The sequence below is a fragment of the Chiloscyllium punctatum genome, chromosome 22 (assembly GCF_047496795.1).
Source record: "Chiloscyllium punctatum isolate Juve2018m chromosome 22, sChiPun1.3, whole genome shotgun sequence".
Taxonomy (NCBI): domain Eukaryota; kingdom Metazoa; phylum Chordata; class Chondrichthyes; order Orectolobiformes; family Hemiscylliidae; genus Chiloscyllium; species Chiloscyllium punctatum.
The window spans coordinates 38,269,563-38,288,687 of NC_092760.1; the positions used below are offsets into that span (position 1 = coordinate 38,269,563).

The 19,125-nt window shown below is 41.5% G+C and overlaps 1 protein-coding gene across 4 annotated transcripts in view; it reads left to right on the forward strand.

The window, feature by feature from the left end:
* Positions 1-19,125, forward strand: part of LOC140493522 (oxysterol-binding protein-related protein 8-like) — a 151,717-nt gene that overhangs the window by 84,160 nt on the left and 48,432 nt on the right. For all 4 annotated transcript variants that reach the window (XM_072592049.1, XM_072592048.1, XM_072592050.1 and 1 more), the window contains 7 exons: positions 16-96; positions 1,103-1,204; positions 1,865-2,068; positions 4,140-4,224; positions 10,527-10,689; positions 14,246-14,480; positions 14,824-15,008. In XM_072592049.1, the coding sequence (XP_072448150.1) occupies positions 16-96; positions 1,103-1,204; positions 1,865-2,068; positions 4,140-4,224; positions 10,527-10,689; positions 14,246-14,480; positions 14,824-15,008 (1,055 nt within the window). The remainder of the gene's footprint in view (positions 1-15; positions 97-1,102; positions 1,205-1,864; positions 2,069-4,139; positions 4,225-10,526; positions 10,690-14,245; positions 14,481-14,823; positions 15,009-19,125) is intronic.

The window sequence follows — 19,125 nt, forward strand, 5'->3', positions numbered from 1 at the left end:
TCTCTTTTCTTTCAGTCTGATTCAAAGTTGTACAACGGCTATAACAAAGACTGTGTATCCCACATCTCTAAACTCACCAAGAAAGAATCTTTGAAGGTATGTGTCTCGAAGTGATAATGTAAGACCTAAAGACTAGCCCTGTGTAACTTGCTCTGCTGTTTCCTAGTTTGAGGTGATTTGACTTTGTTTCAAAGCAATCAGTTTCTGACAGCAGCTCCACAAAGAAGTCATGTATTAGGTTCAGCGGCAGGTCAACTCTAAATTCTGATGAGGTTTAGGTTCCCAAATCCCTTGCTAAAACATGTATTGAATTTTGTGCATTTATTTTAGTACCATTCCCTGACAGAGCATAGAAGTGTAGATGGGAAAGGCTTTTCAGCCCATTCAGCTCATGTTTCTTTCTACAGAAAGTTGTTCAGGTAAAATTCACGAATATCCCATTGCACTCCTCAAAGATCATGGTACAGCTTACATGGGCAGCACATTGGCTCATTGGTTAGCACTGTTGCCTCAGCACCAGGGACTGGGTTTGGTTCCAGTCTTGGGATTGTCTGTGTGGAGCTTGCATGTTTTCTCTGCATGGGTTTCCTCTGGATGCTCCGGTTTCCTTCCACAGTCCAAAGATGTGCAGGTTAGGTGTAGGTGGATTGGCCATGCTAAATGCAGGGTTACAGGAATAGAGTAGAGGGGTAGCTCTTTGAGGGTTGGTGTGGGCAAAATTGCCTGCTTCCACACTGTAGGAATTGTGTGATACTTCTATCGTATGACCGAAGCAATACTTCTCTCTTGACCAGTCTTTCATGTCGTTAGTTGGCCTTGCAAATTGTCTGCTGTATTTCCATTTATTGGGCAAAAGGTGCCTTGGAACCTTCTGAAAAAATTAAACATACAATATCAGTGCAAAACCTTCCTTTAAAACTGAGATGGTATTTTTATTAATGGAAAAGTCTAAATTAATGGCTTAATGTGTTTCTTCAGTCTTATTTACAATATTTATTGGTGAAAAGTTCCCCATTGACTCTCCTACTGAGTCTATTCCAAGGTGTTCCTTGAGATTAATTGTTTCATTCACCAACAATGGTGGGTTCTGTATGTTAAATAGGTCCAGAAGAAAAATTACAGACAGGAGAAGAAAAGAGCCAGCAAGGAGATGCTCAGTGCTTTGAAGGATCCTTCTGTGGTTGTGATGGAGGATTGGCTGAAGGTAGGCTACCCAAGTTGTGGTTGTGCGAATCCAAGACAAAAGTTTAATCTGGCAGACAATTGCAATCACTGGATGTAGTGATTGGGAATTTGAGACAGCTTTTGATGTAATGACCCACAGGAGCTTGATCAACAAAATTTAAGTTGAATTTTGCAGGCTGCATGGCCAATTCCTAGTCCCTTGTTCTTAAGTGCACAAAACCTGTCAGAGGCCATGATGTGAATGCTCCATCTGTGGCCCCCACACTTCTGCCACTCCACGGCCATTCGTGCATTGTGGGAGTAATGTTTTCATAGAATTTTGCCTGTTTTATTGCAGTTCATTTCATTAGTATCTCCGCAGGGCCTGAGACACACAAAGGGGTAAGTTGGTGCACAATGCAGCAACTCAATTCATGTAATATAAAAAATTAGCCACTCTTAACTGATCGTTGAAAAATGTATGTTAATTTCAACTGAGTCAAATAACCAGGTGAAGGCAGTGTCAAATATGTATTTACTGCCAGTCCTCTTGCAGCATTGCCCCTTTGGTATTGTGCACACAGACTAATCGCTCCACTTCTGCAGTCAGTAGTTCCATGCATTGTTTGTTTAATGAACGTGCTTCAAAATGATATTCTCAGTTTTGTTGTGTTGGTTAACCCACAAACTTGATTTGCAGATCCGAGGCACTTTGAAGAGCTGGACAAAATTCTGGTGTGTGCTCAAACCTGGTGTTCTGCTAATTTACAAAACACCCAACAATGGCCAGTGGGTGGGGACCATCCTTCTCAACACCTGCGAGCTCATTGAAAGACCCTCCAAAAAAGATGGCTTCTGTTTCAAACTATTCCATCCTCTGGATCAATCCATCTGGGCAGTAAAGGTAGTATTTTTCCAGTGTTCCACAGATTCAGGGCCTCTCTTGAAAGAGAATGGACAGAGGAGTGGATATTTTAGTGCCACAGAACTAGTTAAAACCCCAAAAATCTACAGTCCCTATAGAAAGGTTCCACAGTTTTGGATGCTGGAGTAAATTGGCATTTGCTTGTGTTGTAAGAGGAAAAAAAAGTAAATAGTAGTACTGTTCATGTTGGCAAATGAGACGAGATTAATGTAGAATATTTCGTCGGCATAGACGAGTTGGACTGAACTGTCTGTTTCCATGCTGTGCATTTCTACGACTATATGTAACCACTTGGTTTGTGATATTGCAGTCCTAAAAATGAAAGTGGGGCAGGACGTTTTTGACACCTGTCAGTGAATTGTGCAGAAGTCAAGTTGTTACATCATCTGCTTTTAGAAGTAATGGGTTATAAAGGAAAAAGAACACATTGTTTCTGGTTAGATATTCCCTGCTCTACTTCCTCCCTCTAATCAGCCAATGGTAGAACAAAAAAAGATTAAAACCCTGTACACGATTTCTTAAAAAAAAAGTTTTGAATCATTTATGGGAAAGAATAGGAAAAAAGAATTAAATTGATACTTCTTTCTGAGAGGAAGCAAGTGGACTGTATTGTTTGATTCTTAAATTTGTTACAATTCTAGTTCCTTTCAGTTTAGTGCTGCTGAAAAGACTGAAGTATCTAGTAGTTAAATTGCTATACTTCACACGCCTTTGACCTGAAGCTCATACACACCTTTAAACTGAAACTCGGCCTTCACCATCTAACATTGGCAGTATCCACCTTGTCTAATACACCTTAGAATAACTGGCATGATGCATTCACACATCCACCCCCCACCCCAACATATCCATTGTTTACTGTTCATTTGGGGATTAGATCCATGACATGAACACAATTGCGTTATTTTGCTCATGCTGCAATACTTGTGTAACAGTGTTGGCTCTCGCTGCTGTGGAATCTACGTGTTTACATTGAAAAGAAGAGTTAAACATGCCAGTACTGACAGCAGAGTGACAATATGTGCTTAGTTTTCCAAAATATCATAAATTCAAGTTTCTAGCACAGGATCTTTCCTGCAGTTTGGGGAAGATTTACAGCTTGCTACACTGGGGAAACTGCATTGATGCTGAGAAAGCTCAGGCTTCACGCCTGTGGCTCGAAAATAGCTATTTACTTCACTGCTTCAGCAAATAGTTGTGGGGAAACAGCTTGGATTTGGGTCCACTTGAAGCAGAAATGTTACTACTTTCACTTTATGTATTGCTATTAAAGTCCAGGTGGGCATCAGTAGTCTGAAATAAGCCAACAATAAACAGTCCTGGATTCATGTGCCAGAATGAAGTTCAACCAGTCTGTACAACTAGTCATTTCATTTTTAAGAGAATCTCCAGCAGTCAGACTAACATCTTTCCCAGATTGAATGGCTATTGGCTGCATGCGTTTTTTTTATAAAATGTACTATCAGTGTTGATGGTAATGTCCATGGGTTAGTAACCCAGGACTGGATTAGTGGTGCTGGAAGAGCACAGCAGTTCAGGCAGCATCCAATGAGCAGCGAAATCGACGTTTCGGGCAAAAGCCCTTCCCCAGGACCCCAAGTGAATGTTTGCCATGACAGGTAGTGAAACTTGAATTTGATTTTTTAAAAAGTCAGGAACATAAAACAAAAAAACTAGTTGAATGGCAACCAGGTAGCTACTGTTGTTTGTTGTAAAATCCATCTGGTTTACTGTGACTTCAGAGCTACAACATTGTGGTTGCCTCTTTACTGCCCTCTAGGCATTTAGGGATGAGCAATAAATTTTGGCTTAGCCAGTGACACCTTCATGAAAAAAGTCAAATTGGATCTCTTCAGAAAGGCTTCATTTCAAGATAGTCATGTTCTAACATATCAGATGTCAGAGGAGGGTTTAGCCCCCACCTGCTTGTCCTAAAGAAACGTTGACGGTCAAATGATGTTTGTGACCAACTGACAGAAAAATAGGTCAATTGATTCTCTTTCTGCAACATGGTTCATCCTTATATTAACTGTAGGCCTGTCTTTTCCAGGGTCCAAAAGGTGAGAATGTGGGATCAATAACACAGCCACTGCCCAGTAGTTACCTGATCTTCCGAGCTGCCTCTGAGTCGGATGGTGAGCTTATGTCTCGCATGTTTCTGCCTGTGAGATGGTGAGAATGAATTTAGACGGTATGCAGTAGAGTAGGGTGGAAATGAGAGTTCGAAGTTACGCTTCGAGAAAGAAACATTAGCATCACATGCTGTTCTGAGAGGTACTCCACAGTTGCACATTTTGCCTCCACAAAAACTGGGATGCGTTAATTGAGAGGTGGGTTGTTAACTGCACAATGTCACAGCATTAATTAGCTTTATGGAGCAAACATATTTTTGGATAAATCTTAAAATAAGCTTCATCCTCCTCCACAGTACCAACCATATCAGATCCAGCATTTTGTTTCTACCTTCAATTGGTCTGCTAACTCTTTCAGTTTGGCCTTTGACAAAGATTTCACACAATTTACTGTTACGTCTTCTACCTGTCAAAGTCTTAGCAACATTCAAAGCCATTTTGAAATTCAAATTTGTTCAATAAATTTCACAGTAGCATTTATGTTTCACGTTCGGTACCTTTTTATGAACAATTCATGGATCCCACTTAAATTCAATTAAATTCAGCTTAAATTCAACGAAGACAAGCTCCTACTTTATGATGCCGGTCGGTCAAGCTATATGTCAGAATGCAACTAGAGTTGATTGACCATGAGTTTATTTTTGTGGTTGATTTGTCGTAGTGTTTAGTTATTGAACATGACACGAGGCTACCAATGTTTGTTTAAGACATGAACACAAACTTATTACACAAAAGAAAATACATCATTAAGCTTTCTACATATGCAAGTAAAATTGAAAAAAACATAAACTTCAACAGCAAAGATTTAGTCATCTTTCCAGAATATCCATTTAAGATATTTAGTCCCATGAAAATATTACTTATGTCAGAAATCTTTTTAATTTCTTTCTTTAACTCCTTCATTCTAGTCTTCCTCTTGGACTGCTGAAACAGTTTTACAACTTCTTTCCATTTCTCATTGTCTAAGTTTCACTTTTTCACTTTTCAGCTGATTTTTGTGGAAATTTCTGTACAACACTCACAGCTTGCATACTTCCAAAACTAACTTTCCCTTGTGCCAGGGTGAAACTATTCTACTAAGCAGAAAACTTGATTTATCTACTGGGATGAAACTGAAACCTGAAACTGATAAACTGAACATAGTCATAAGGTCAGAGGAAGGGGAGTGGCATTTTTTGATCAGGGATAGCGTTACAGCAGTACTTGGGGAGGATATTCCTGGGAATACATCGAGGGAAGTTATTTGGGTGGAACTGAGAAATAAGAAAGGGGTGATCACCTTATTGGGATTTTATTATAACCCCCACCCCCAAAAACTGAGAAACAAATTTGTAAGGAGGTCTCAGTTATCTATAAGAATAATGACGTGATAATGGTAGAGGGTTTTATAGTGTTAAGGGTTTAGGTGGAGAGGAATTTGTAGGCAACACACATTCTGATTTCTCGCTGCCTGCTGCAGATATGTTTGTCTGTGCCTCTGACTACAGAATCCTCCTATCTCAATCAATTGCTTGGGACCTGAAATACCCGTCATTAAATTAGAACCAGTCTCTGTACCAGAAATTTGGTTGTTTGTGCTATATTCCCCTGAGAGTCCATCATTCCCTACAATTTCCAAAACAGCATACTTGTGAGAGACGAGGATAGGCCACAGGAGACTCCTACACTACCTGCCTCCCTCTCCTCCCTTTCCTGGAGGTAACCATCTACCTCACTGTATCTGTGGTTTTTCTCCCTTCCTACAATCACCTTTCATCACACCTAGCTCCTGTAAATTCCTTATTGCCTCCAACTGATCCATGCGATCTGATAGGATTCGCAACCAAACACACTTGCTGCAGACATAATCATCAGTAACCTGGAAACTACCCCTTATCTCGCTCATCCAACAGGAAGAACACACCGCTAACGGCCATCTTTGCTCCTTAATCTACAGACCTAGAAAATAGCACTGTCTTATTGCTCTAAAAAATTCTGCTCCTGGCTAACTTTGTACCTATGTTTTATATTTTTAAGCAGTACTCAATTTAAGCAAAACTAGCTGTCTCCTGATTTTGTTTTTGTGTAGTCTTTCTGGCAGTGTAAACACTTTATCAATTAACATCACCGGTATTTGCAAGGCACTTAAATCACCTCCTTAGAAATAATGGTTTAAGGTCGTTTTACCAAATTACTTTCTGACCTTTTTTTTAAAAAAAATACCTTTGTAGAAATGAAAACAAAACACATTTACTTCTCCTTTTGAATCCAAAATTCCCAAAGGTGTCTGCATCGCTGAAATTTTGCCCATTCCAAATTTCTGAGCACTTTCTTGAACTGATGCAGTCTGCATGGTAAAAGGTACTCCCACAGTGCAGCGAGGTTAGGGAATTCCTGGATTTTAAGGCAGCAGAAAATTGAAGGGACAACTATCTATTTCCAAGTCAGGGTGGCGCATCACTTGAGGAATTTGCAAATACTAATGTTCTATGTGCCTGCAGCCTTTGTCATTCTGGGTGGTAGAGAGAGTAGATTCAGAGGTTGCTGTTGAAGAAGCCTCGGCAAGTTCCTGCAGAACATCTTGATAGTAAACGTTGCAAACATCAAGTGCCACTGTGAAGGGAGTGAACCAGAAATTGCTGGAGAAACTCAGCAGGTCTGGGAACATTCTCAAGGGAGAAAACAGAGTTAAAGATTAGAGTCCGGTGACTCCTCATCGGGCATTACCAGACTTGAAATGTGAATTCTGGTTTCTCCCCACTTGAGGTTCTTTTGTTTTTAATCTTTGTAGAGGGCGTGAATGTTAATTGTGGTGGATGCAATGCTAAAAACATGGGCAGCTTTGTCTTGTACTCATTCCCAGTGACACTGTAAATACTAACACAAAGGACGTGCTTAAATATTGCAGAAAATAATGTCCAGAGTTTTACTTCCTTATTGTATACACCCCCATTTCCACACTATCCCCCACCACCCCCTTCATCAATAACAACACACAGATTGCATTCTAAATGAAATTCGTATTCCTGGCAGGAAAATAAAACTACTCATGTGGAACTCGTGATTCCAAAAAATGGATGGAGATGGCAAAGGTATTGGATGGGTCAACACTAATAGGAAATAACAAATTATTGAACTGAATTTGAGTAAACAAAGTCACAAGACATTGCTCTACCATCTTTCCCCATCCCACACTGCAGAGAGAAGGAGACACACAGACTTTGACGCCGACTCTTGCATTTGACAGACAGAGTCTGGGATGCTGCCCAGCATCCTAAAATTATCCAGGCTGGCCGATTCAAGGTACAAATTTATTTAGTTGCCATCTGGCCCAGACGTAATTTATAAGCCCAATAAACCTCTGCTGGCAATGGAATAGATGCAAGGTTGGGTGTGTGATGACTCCCAGAAGGCTATAACATCAGCATACCTGCACAGCCCAGAAGTTAAGATCTTCATCTCCAAAGCCAGTCTTCAGGTCACCATTGGCTCCATCCACCATCTACTGTGCAGAGTGGAATGGTTGCAACCCTGAGCATATTAAGGCTGCATCTCCTATGTATTTGACCACCATGAAGATCCTGGAGCTGGCCAGCAATGGAGTCCAAGTGAGGAAAAGATCACCAATGCTCAGAATGGCCTGTGCCCAAGCAAGCAATCCCAGGAAGGTTAGAAGACAAGAACAGAAAGAAAGATGGGATGGAGGGCTCTGTGATTCGATGAGTTCAGCAGCAACATGGCAAAAGCCAATCTGTGAACAGAGGAGCAGCTTCTCCCAGGTTCTGTTGATTGCACTTGTTGATCCTCCAGTTCAAATACACATGGTGACCTTCCTTAAATTGGGTATCCTTGTAATTTTTGAGACTATTTGGGAGGGTTTTAACCTGAACCTACCTTCCATCCTGAGCTATTCTGAAGTCTGACTATCCCCTCTCGACGGCTCTGCTGTTACCTAAATTATCAGGTGGCTTATCTGACATTTGTTACGAGATAAATAGAAATTACATCCAACTAAATATTGTGAAGACTAAAGCCATTGTTTCTAGTTCTGACTGCAAATACTGTTTCCTAGCTTCTGGTACCAGCCCTGTTTCTGGCAGCTATCTGAGACTAAAGCCAGTCGTCTTAGAACCCTGATGTCACGTTTGCCCCAAGATGAACTTTGAACTTGATGCATGTGCCATCATTAAGACAGCTATTTTCCATCTGTGTTAAAATGATGTCTGGTCCTTGGTTTATGTTGAAATCCTCATTTGTGCCTTTTTTTAAAAAAGTGTCTCCTTGTAACTATTCCAACCCAGTCTGGCTGGTCAGCCACATCCTTTGCAAATCTGAAGTTATCTAAAACTTTGCTGCTCATGTGCTAACTCAGACTAATCCTGATGTTCCTGACTGGCATTGGCTTCTAGTCAAGCAGTGTATTCATTTTGAAACTCTCATCCCTGTTTTCGAACCTCCATGGCTTCATCCCTCCCCATCTCTAATCTCTACCAGGCCCACAAACCTCATTAGATTCTTCCAGCTTCTTGCATATTCTGTATTCTAGCTGCTCCATTATTGACTATGCATTCAGTTGCTTGGGCCAGAAATCCCTACCTGCACCTCTCCACCATTTTACTTCAATTTCCTCCTTTTAAGACACTCCTTAAACTACCCCTTTGACCAAGGTTTTGATCATCCGAACCAAAATCCAATCATCAGTCTCGGTTACAGACTCTGCTTTCCAATATTTTCATGACCATCTCAGGAGGCTTCATTACATTAATGGCACTCAAAAAATACACTCAACATGCTCACTTAAAAGTTGAAATCATGTAAAGGTTATGCCCATAACTTTTGGCTGAAATAACTATCATTTTTCATATGTCTTGTTTAAAAGTTAGCCTTCATTTTTTTCAGAGATAAAATTAATCATTCCTTACTGATGATAATTACTGCAGTTCGTTAACATAAAGGCACATACAAGAAACTTTAGATTTTCCCTCCAATTCTAGCAGTGGTCTCCCAGAGTAACAGATACTAAGTGATCTTTTGAGAAACAATCATACATATATCGCTCGTTTTAAACTGGTAAGAAAGGGTTCGAGCATCAGCAAAGTAGGTTCTGCAAGTGAGAATATAACTATCAGATGCTAATATCTCAGAAGTAAAGAAAGATGATATTTTGTAATTCAAGACCAGCACTAGATGGTGCATAAAATTTGTGAAAAGGCAGATATATAATACTGTCAGAAAACACACATTTCATAGCTTCTGTCACCTGAACTCCAGAATAAGCTCCTCAGATACGGTGGATTCGTCATCCGGCATAGAGAGTACAGTGAGTATCGATTTGGAACACTGATGCCAACAAACAAGACCATTATTATTGTGAGAAGCTTTGGCCCTGTGTCATAAGGAAGAATGTGCTGGCCTCAGGAGGTCCAGTGGATGTTCACAAGAATGATCCCGGGGATGAAGGGCTTGTTGTTTTGAGGAGCGGTTGAGGATATTGTGTCTGTCTGCACTAGAGTTCAGAAGGTTGATGGGGGAATCTCATTGAAACTTAGAGAATACTGAGAGACTTGGATGGAATGGATGTGGAGAAAATGATTCCACTAGTAGGAGAGACAAGGACCTGAGAGCACAGCCGCCGAGTGAAGGGATGACCATTTCAAATTGAGATGAGGAATTTCTTCAGCCAGAGGATAGTGACTCTTTGGAACTCATTACTGCTGAAGGGTGTAGAGTTCAACTCATTGAGTAGTTTTATGACAAAGATAGGCTCTTGATAATTAAGAGGATCAAAGGTTAAAGGGAGAACGCAGGAGATTGGGGTTGAGAAATGTATCAGCCATGATCGAATAGCAGCACAGACTCGGATGGATTGAATGGCCTATTTCTGCTCCACCTCTTACAGTCTTATCAAGGTTGGCAAAGGAAACATCCTTATAAAAGACAACAGGCCACAAGAAGACGCAGCTCATAAAATTGAAATATTATGTAGAGGGTGGCACAAAAGTAAAATTGACAGTGCTATTCAGACAGTGTCAATCGCTTAAAAACATTGTCCATGTGAAAGTTGACACTTTTTGTTTTTTGCAGAACTAATTGGTCTCAGAAATTTGACTCCAAGACAATGCATACATACAGTAGCTTTATGCCACAGAGCACCAGACTTGTTGTATTCTTGATCTCCACTTCCAGTTTTATGTCAGATCTACGTTTCTCTGTTTCTTCTTGACTGATACTTGAAAAGCCTGATGTATATTCTGATTCATGTTGTTGCCTTAATATGGTGTTTACTACTTGGTTTGTTTCTGACTTTCTCTTTTATCTCCCCTTAGGTCGATGTTGGATGGATGCTCTGGAATTAGCTCTCCGGTGTTCAAGTCTTCTCAAACGCAGCACAGTTAAGGATGGTGATCTGAACAACTCGATGGATGCAACTCACTCAGGACTGTACAGTTTACTACGAGGCTTCAGTCCGACTCACCAGGAATGCTTCCAGTAGGTGCATAGGCACAGACTCATTTATTGATCTATTTTGGGCCTAGAATGTGAATATTTTACCTGGAATGTAAAGTAAGTAGCTGAAGTTCACAAAGAGAGAGATAAAGAGAGATAATGGCTCTGTGAAGCTTGAGGATAACTCCTTCACAAGCATGGGTATAGTAAGGAGGTAGGTCGCTATGAATTAGTACATGAAGGCTAATTAGGGACAGGAAAATAGTACTGACCCCTAAAGTTTTTCTGTTGATCACAGTCTGAGATACAGCAAGACCAGTTGTCAGTGCCAGTAATCAGTACAGGCTGCATAGTTTCATAGTAATAGAAGAAGGAGTAGGCCATTTGGCCCATTGAGCCTGCTCTGCCATTCATTAAGATTATGACTGATCCACCCATCATCTCAACTCTTCCTACCTGCATTGTCCCCATAACCCTTAATTCCCATACCATGCATAAACCCATCCAAATGTGTCTTGAATATATTTAATGAAGCTGCCTCTACCGCTTCCTTGGGCAGAGAATTCTATAGATTCACTACTCTCTGGGAAAAATACTTCCTCCTCATCTTTGTCCTAAATCATCATCTCCTAATTTTGAGGCCATGTCCCCTTAGTCTCACCCACCAGTGAAAACAACTTTTCTGCCTCTACCTTATCTATTCCTTTATATAAGATTTCTCACCCCTGCCTCATTCTGTTAAATTCTAGTGAGTACAACCCCAGATGGCTCAAACTCTCCTCTTAGGGTAACCCCTTCATTTCCAGAATCGATCTGGTGCATTTCCTCTGCACTGGCCCCACAGCCAGTGTACCCTTCCCCAAGTACGTAAACCAGAACTATGCACAATGCTCCAGGTGCAGCCTCACCAACACCTTACACAATTGCAGCAGAACTTCCCTGCCCTTAAATTTAATCCCTATAGCAATGAAAGCCAATATTCTGTTTGCCACCTTGATTACCTGTTGCACCCGCAAATCAACTCTTAGCGACTCATGTACAAGCACTCCTAAGTTCCTCTACACAACAGTGTGCTGCAATCTGTCACCATTTAAATAATACGCTGACCTTTATTTTTTACTTCCAAAGTGGATAATCTCACATTTATCAACATTGTACACCATCTGCCAGCCCCTTACCCACTCACTTAGCCAATCTAAATCTGTCTGCAGACCCTCCACATCCTCTGCATGGATTGCCGTTCCACTCAATTTAGTATCAACAGCAAACTTGGATACAGTGAACTCTGTCGCCTTTTCCAGATCATTTATATAAATCATGAACAGTTGTTGGCCCAACACTGATCCCTGCAGCAACCCATTCACCATTGATCTCCATAGAAAAATGGTTAATGGAAAAATATTCACAGTAATGAGTGGAACAATACGAAGTACTGCTGATGTGCAGCATGTGTGTTTAGCATTGGAGATTACGTTCCAACTGGTGGTATTGTAAACTATAGCCAGTCTCAACAATGTAGTTGGACATCTCAACATTATCATGTAAGTGCCCTCACATAACTAAATATCTGCTACTGGAAATGAGCATTGCGGGTACATCGAACAAACAGAGACCAAAGTTGAATGCCACTGGAATGAAGCACTATAGGATGTGAAAGGAAGAAACTGGTAAAACAATGTATAGGGTGAGGGTGGGAGGGTAAGCTCAGAGCAAAATGAGAACATTGACTTCTAACTCAAGGTGCATAGACCTCATGGACTTCATTATCTCCAAGAATGTGACCATCCCTGCAATGACTTCAATAACCACAATTAATTTGCTCCATCTCTACTCCTGTGTGTCTGATGATCTCATCCCATTCTGTCATTCATTCATAGAATTCATAGAATCCCTACAATGTGAAAACAGGCTATTTGGCCCAATAAGCCCACACTGAACCTCCAAAGAGTAACCCACCCACACCCATTCCGTAATACTGTGGGAGGAAACCAGAGCACCCTGGGAAACCAATGTAGACACAGGGAGAATGTGTAAACTCCACACAGTTGCCTGAGTCCCTGGTGCTGTGAGGCAGCATTGCTAACCACTGGGCCACCGTGCTACCCCAATCCTTAGCCAGTCTGCAATTATTCCTCCTCCTGCAGTGTTCCTATCTTATGCAATCTGTGACTCGTCAACTGCCTTTCTTGACCTTCGTTCCTACAATATTCATAATGACTTCTTCAATACAGGCCAAGTCCAGCTCTTTTCCAAAGTACCATTATTGCATTCCTGTGCCTACCCTTTACCCATATTGTCCTCTATCATTATTGAGCGATCTCCTTGATTATGTTGCTTCCCATTTTCGTTTGCACCTCTCCAAGTCATTGTTCTGCTTTTCCAGAAATGAGGCCGTCCCAGTTAAATTCACAAACCGTATTCTGTGTGATTGTAACCACAGAGTACTCTTTATTTCTCCTCTTCTCTCCCCCCCCCCCCCCCCCCCACCTTGCATTTAGCATGGTTATGGAGGTCTTTCTGCTGTACTGCTTCATTAGCTGCATAGGAGTGCCCTTTCAAGGTTCAATTTTTGCCTCCCATGAACAGCTCATCTCCATGAGATTCCTTTTCCTCCTGTTCCCATATCTCTAAGATTTCCCCAAGTTCAGACTTGGTCCCCTCTACTTTCTCATTTACTTGTTTTCCCTAGATGACATCATCCACAATCATGAAGTAAGCTTCTATATGTATAATAGTATCATAAATTCAGTTTTTAAAAAAAAGACTGAAAGCATGGCATTACAAATCGGTCAGCATAAGTCAAATGCAGAAATAATGGGTTGAATGACCTGACACTGCTGTAAATTTCAGTGATTCTATAATTGGACTGCCCTTGACTTTATCGCTACTGCTGCATTCTCTGATGTTAAAGTAGAACATTTGCAGTTCAACAGCAGGCAGCCAGAAATTATTTTTTATCCACTCCACAAACAATTGACCACATTGCTACTCTTGGGCTGTGTGAACTATAATTGTCTTATTTAATACTGAGATGAGCTTTGAATCCTATGTTCTATCCATTAATATGTATATAATTACCAGCTTATTTTCACTCCAACATTAGCACTATATCCTGTCATCTCTAGACTTTGCTTCCTTGTAATCTTCCTGTCAGTCTCTCCTCTTTCATTCTCCAAGATGCCCATTTATCTAAAATAGTCCAACTTTGATCTTTTGCCTACACAAAGCCACTCTTGCCCATCCCTCTGTCCTCAATGATCAACGCAAACACCAAACGAATTTATATTCTTGCTCAAGCTCACCAAAGCCTTGTTCCGTGCAACCTACATTAGCTTCAAATTCTTTATCTATCCTATCACCTCCACACCACCCCACTCCACCCAACCACCTTGTTGGCCCTTGTGCACTTCCCTGTTCTACCTGTGTTGGCAGATGTTACCTTTGCACCCTGTGAAACTGTCACCTTGAGCACCACATTTTCTGCTGCCCTTTTTGAATTAAAGCACTTCCTTGAATCCCACTTGGGTAATTTAACAACTCATTTGGTTCCAGTTGTTTTTCTTAGCCTGCTGTCTTACGTTTTCTTCTCTGTCTTAAGTTCAAGCAATGCTGAATTGGCGAGCCACATTCAGTACAAAGATGTTGATATGTACTCTGACAAATCTGACCGAGAGAATGATCCTCGCCATGATGAGCTGGAAAATGACACGATTGACCAGAGCAGCAGGAGTGAGGAAAGTGACACAGACCTGTCTGAAATCCAGGGGGAGATGAGTAGGAAGGACCCGCCAGAGACGACTTACATGATAGAAGATTCAGAAGACTTTGGAGAAGTAAGAACTGTACAACAGACTATTTGCATCACTTGGTAACGAGGTTCAAACGTTGCTTTTTTTTGTGTGTGACTGAGCGCAAGTGTTTGTGCAGATCAGATTCTCGTTTGGGTGAGATTTGACTGTGAGACACTGCAAATAAAGACTGAGAAGGCAACTTTGGGAAGTGATATGAACTGAAAGCCGCACTTTTTAGAAAGCTGCTTGAATATTGGATATAAAGTTTGATAGATTTTAAAATTGAATCCATGTCATGGATTCTCTTAACTTTGTCTTATTGGCTCTGAAGGAAAGGCACATAGGTCTTTGATCGAAACATGTTTTCTTTCCTTTTGGCCTGTAGATTGGTGAAACAACTCAGGCTGAAACTGTGACCGAAGAAAACAAGAGTTTGATGTGGACAGTGTTGAAGCAACTCCGACCTGGAATGGATCTATCTCGTGTCGTATTACCAACATTTATTCTGGAGCCTCGCTCATTCCTGGACAAATTGTCTGACTACTACTATCACGCTGACCTACTGTCTCAGTAAGTGATGAGTTTTTTTTCTGCTCAGTTAGCTCATGTGTTAGAGCATGGTGCTGAAAATATAATTTCCCAGGTCAGTACCAGTTAGGGAGTGTCCTCTGTTCTGCATAATGTTTCAGTCTCCCTTATACTCAGTGGTACCAGAGGACTGGAGAATGGCAAACATTACTTGTTCAATAAGAGTGTAAGGATAAAGCGTATCAATTACGTCCTCCAAAGTGCCCACTGGTGGTGGATGATCTGAAGTGTACCAGTCCACACCACATGTTCCCACTCCAGGGCAGCCCAGATGCAATCATGATCACAGAAGAGTGGTAGGCAGTGTCCCCTCCATGACCCACTGCCTGTCCCTGCTAGTGACCAGGATAAGGAGCAGACCCATGAGGAGGTATTCTGACACATCCACCTTCCTCTGCACTGGAGTAAAGGTTCAGAAGCATCAGACTGAAATATGACCAAATACTTAGGGGAAGTCCCTCGAAACATCAAGACTGTGGCCCACGATAATCCATATACACATGGAGCACAAACTCCAAGGTTAGAAATACTGAAGGCATCCTGGGAGTCCATGAGCCACCTATGGCATGGGATAGCAATATGCAATATCCTCCTCCAACCACCTGTGGTAAAGTGGAAGATTCCCATATCGAGAGCATCCTATCAGGGGCTCCTCCAAATGTCAGGTAAGAAAACGAGGAAGTGGGAAGTGTGCAACAGTAACCACTACAGGAATTTCTGCGTGACAGCTCAAATTGTGCAGCTGTATTCCTGAGACAGATTATCAGATCTGGATAAACTCTTATTTTCAACGAGAGTTTGTCAGGATGCTTCATTTGCAGGTGGTATATTTAATGAGTACCTTTCTCCCCTATGAGACAGGTGTTTGGCTAGTTTGCTGGGCAGCAGGTGGTGAACAGTGGTCTGGATCTCTCTCTGGAGGAGATTGTCTATTATTAAAGGCATTATAGATGAAAACGAATACATGTGGTACAAGTGAAAGCCAGGAATGAGATTTGAACACTCCCTCGAAAGGGACCAGAATTCAACAGGCTTTAGCAAAGAAGACACTCCTTCAGTTTGGCACTTTAGACCACTTGGCCAGTCTGGCAAGTTGCCAAAGGTCACGCTTCAACAGGAAAGCACTGCTGGTACTGCATTGGAGCATGGATGTTCAATCTGTTCAGCGGTGTTATGACACAGGTAGAATTTGAACCCTGGCCTTCTAGCTCATAGGTGTGACACTGTGCTACAACAGCCCTTGTTTCATGTTCAGTTGGAGCTCTAGCCAGAGAGTGAGTTTAAGCCTTGGTGACCTTCTGACTCTAAAAGTAGGCTGCTACCAATTGAGCCACAGCTGTGCTATCAGTCCTTGAGTAAACAAATGTCCATCACTGGTGTAGTTTTAACTCCGTAATCAAGCAACCAAGTAATGAATTAACAGAGGCAGACCTTAGTAAAATCTCATATAGTGCTGATTGTGGCGTGAGAGTACTTCATCTGCAGTGTGGAGGGAGCAATTAACCTGACCTGAGTGTTTATTGAACTGAACGGAATTCGAATGGAATTTACAACATGACAGCAGACCGAGTTATACTTCAAACCCACTTCTCCATATCACTTATTTCATCTCACTGTTACCTTTTATTCATTTCTTCCTTGTTAACTTATGTAATTTTTCCTTAAATGTATTTGTTCCATTTGCTATTTCTTTCAACCACTTCATGTGATAGTAAGGTTTACATTCAGGTTGTGGATGCTGGGGGAAGCCATTGCAAAAGTATACACTGGACAACGAGAGAGAGGTTAGTGACTCCCAACTCTGACAATAGTCCGTGAGTCACTGGGTATCATTGGTCAGTGTTCAGGAGGAAAAGGGAGTGTCAACAAATTAGTGGAGATGAGCTCCAAATGGAGCCAGTAAATAAGTGAATTCACAGCAAAGCAAAAAAGGACTGAAATCTTCAAATAATTCATCAATGAATCATGCAACCATTCCAGCTGGATGGTTTGATTTATATTTTAGTACAACTTCCTGACTTTTGCATACTCTATCTTTATTCACAGATTGCCATATGCTTCATTATCTGTGATGTATGACAGCTTGCAGTCATTCCAAGTACATTATGAAAACCTGCTTTTGATTAATTAAACTTGTGAATCCTCAGTGACACATTTTAAGAATTGTGCAGTAACATAAGGAGTAACTTCTCTCATGGTGTAAGCAAATGAAAGATCTTGAAATCGTTAAACTTTTGTCCCTTTTTTACATTTTTGGTGAAATTTCATTGGACAGAATCTTGTTTGGGTCTGAGCGACATGGACTATTGAGAGATTTGTGGCAGAAACTGATGAGAAGTCTTGTCAGATCGATCTCAACATCAGGAGCTGCATCTTATCACAAGCAGTGCATTTAGTTTCTCGCTTGTTAAACACCTTTAATAATGACTTAATTCACCTCATTCATATTCCGCTTTCTACCATAACAAATCTGCCAAACAAGCTGTGAGAATGTAGAAATCAGAGCAGGAACTTGGTGGAATAAATTCAGCACCTGTTCTGAGGGACCTCCATGTTCGGTATGAACAAACAGCATCTCAAGGTATAACCCATAGGGATCAGCTGCAGGCCTCATCCCCAGTCATTGACATCTGGCATTTGTCAACCTGGTGACCAAGAGCAGTCCAATGGTTTCCATAGCCAGCTGTGTTCCTGCCCTCACTTTCACTGTCTAGATGTGAAGTGCTACCAGAAAATGGTGAGGACAATGCTCAGGGTGGGCAGAGTCACTGTCTGTTTGTTGGTTGAAAGTGCAAGACCATGTGCATGCTAGGACATTGAAAGAACAAACACATGATGTAGTTATTTATAAAGTTCATCTACATATAATTTGCAATTACTTAATTTCCTTTTGCACTGCATGCAGAGCGAAGGTGCTTGGGGGTCAGATACTGATCAGATGTGAATTGTGACAAGCCTTTGGTGTTTGCAAAATGAAATCAGCCATTTTAATCATTGTAAAGTTATCAGCAATGATGTTACAAAAGACCAATGCTGGCCAAAGGTGAAACATCATTTGTGTAATTTTCAGGAACGTTGTGTGAGCAACCACACCATCACTTCTTCATCCATCAAGTAAGTGTAATGGTGGTTAGTATTGAGTGCAGTGAGAAGTTGAAAGGTTGATCTGGGTCTGGGATAGGAAAGGTGCCAAGTTGCTTCAGGAACTCACTTGTCAACGATGTGATGCTCACTCAGCCAAGGAAGCATCTTTGTCCTGTTAGATGGATGAATGATGCAATCGTGTCCCTCATTACTAGGTGCAGAGTGGAGATGTGTGCTAGACCTCATCTGCAGGGTATGCTTCAGATATCCAAGAATCTCTTTTCCACCTTACATTTCCACTGAGAGCCCTGTCACTTTAGTGGGTACAAATGCAAGAGGAAGGGTTTCTATTCCATTAATGTCCAGATGATCTGTAACCACTGTTAGCACTTCCTGGAGATAACTACCCTGGGCAGCTGCCATTATGCCTATATCCTGGAGCACTCTGGTAACTAGTGTGTTTGATGGTCCTGGGGTCTTGCAAAGCTAGTTACTGAGGACAAGTGCTATTCATTGCAACCCTGGCTTATGACACCATTGCACAACATCCTGACTGATACAGATGTAATTCTGTGTTCTTCGACCAGGCCCATAGTAGAGCAAATGATAGGGCTGCTGAAGATGCAGTTCTGCTGCTTGGATTGGTCCCGGGCAGAGTCTGTTGCGTCATCTTGACCTGTTATCCTCTACACGATTGGAGGCGGTGTGTTGGATTACGAGGAACTGGGGAAATGGGAGCAGTCTTGCAATGAAGAGGACAAGGACATTAGTGAAAAGAAAACTGCTATTGTCCATGACAGCAGTCAGCTGCGAAAAGCATCTCGAGCCAGTTAGAACCTTGTTGCCATTTTGGTTCCAATAAAGGAGGGCTGGGAGCACCAGCCCATCGCTGAATGTCATGCCGCCATTGGTTATTGTGCCACAACCTGGTTTGCATTGTGGGGGTGAACTTCAGCCTCAGTTGAATTTATTTGTGGTCACATTTTCATGTTTGGATTTGTTCAATTGCTCACAT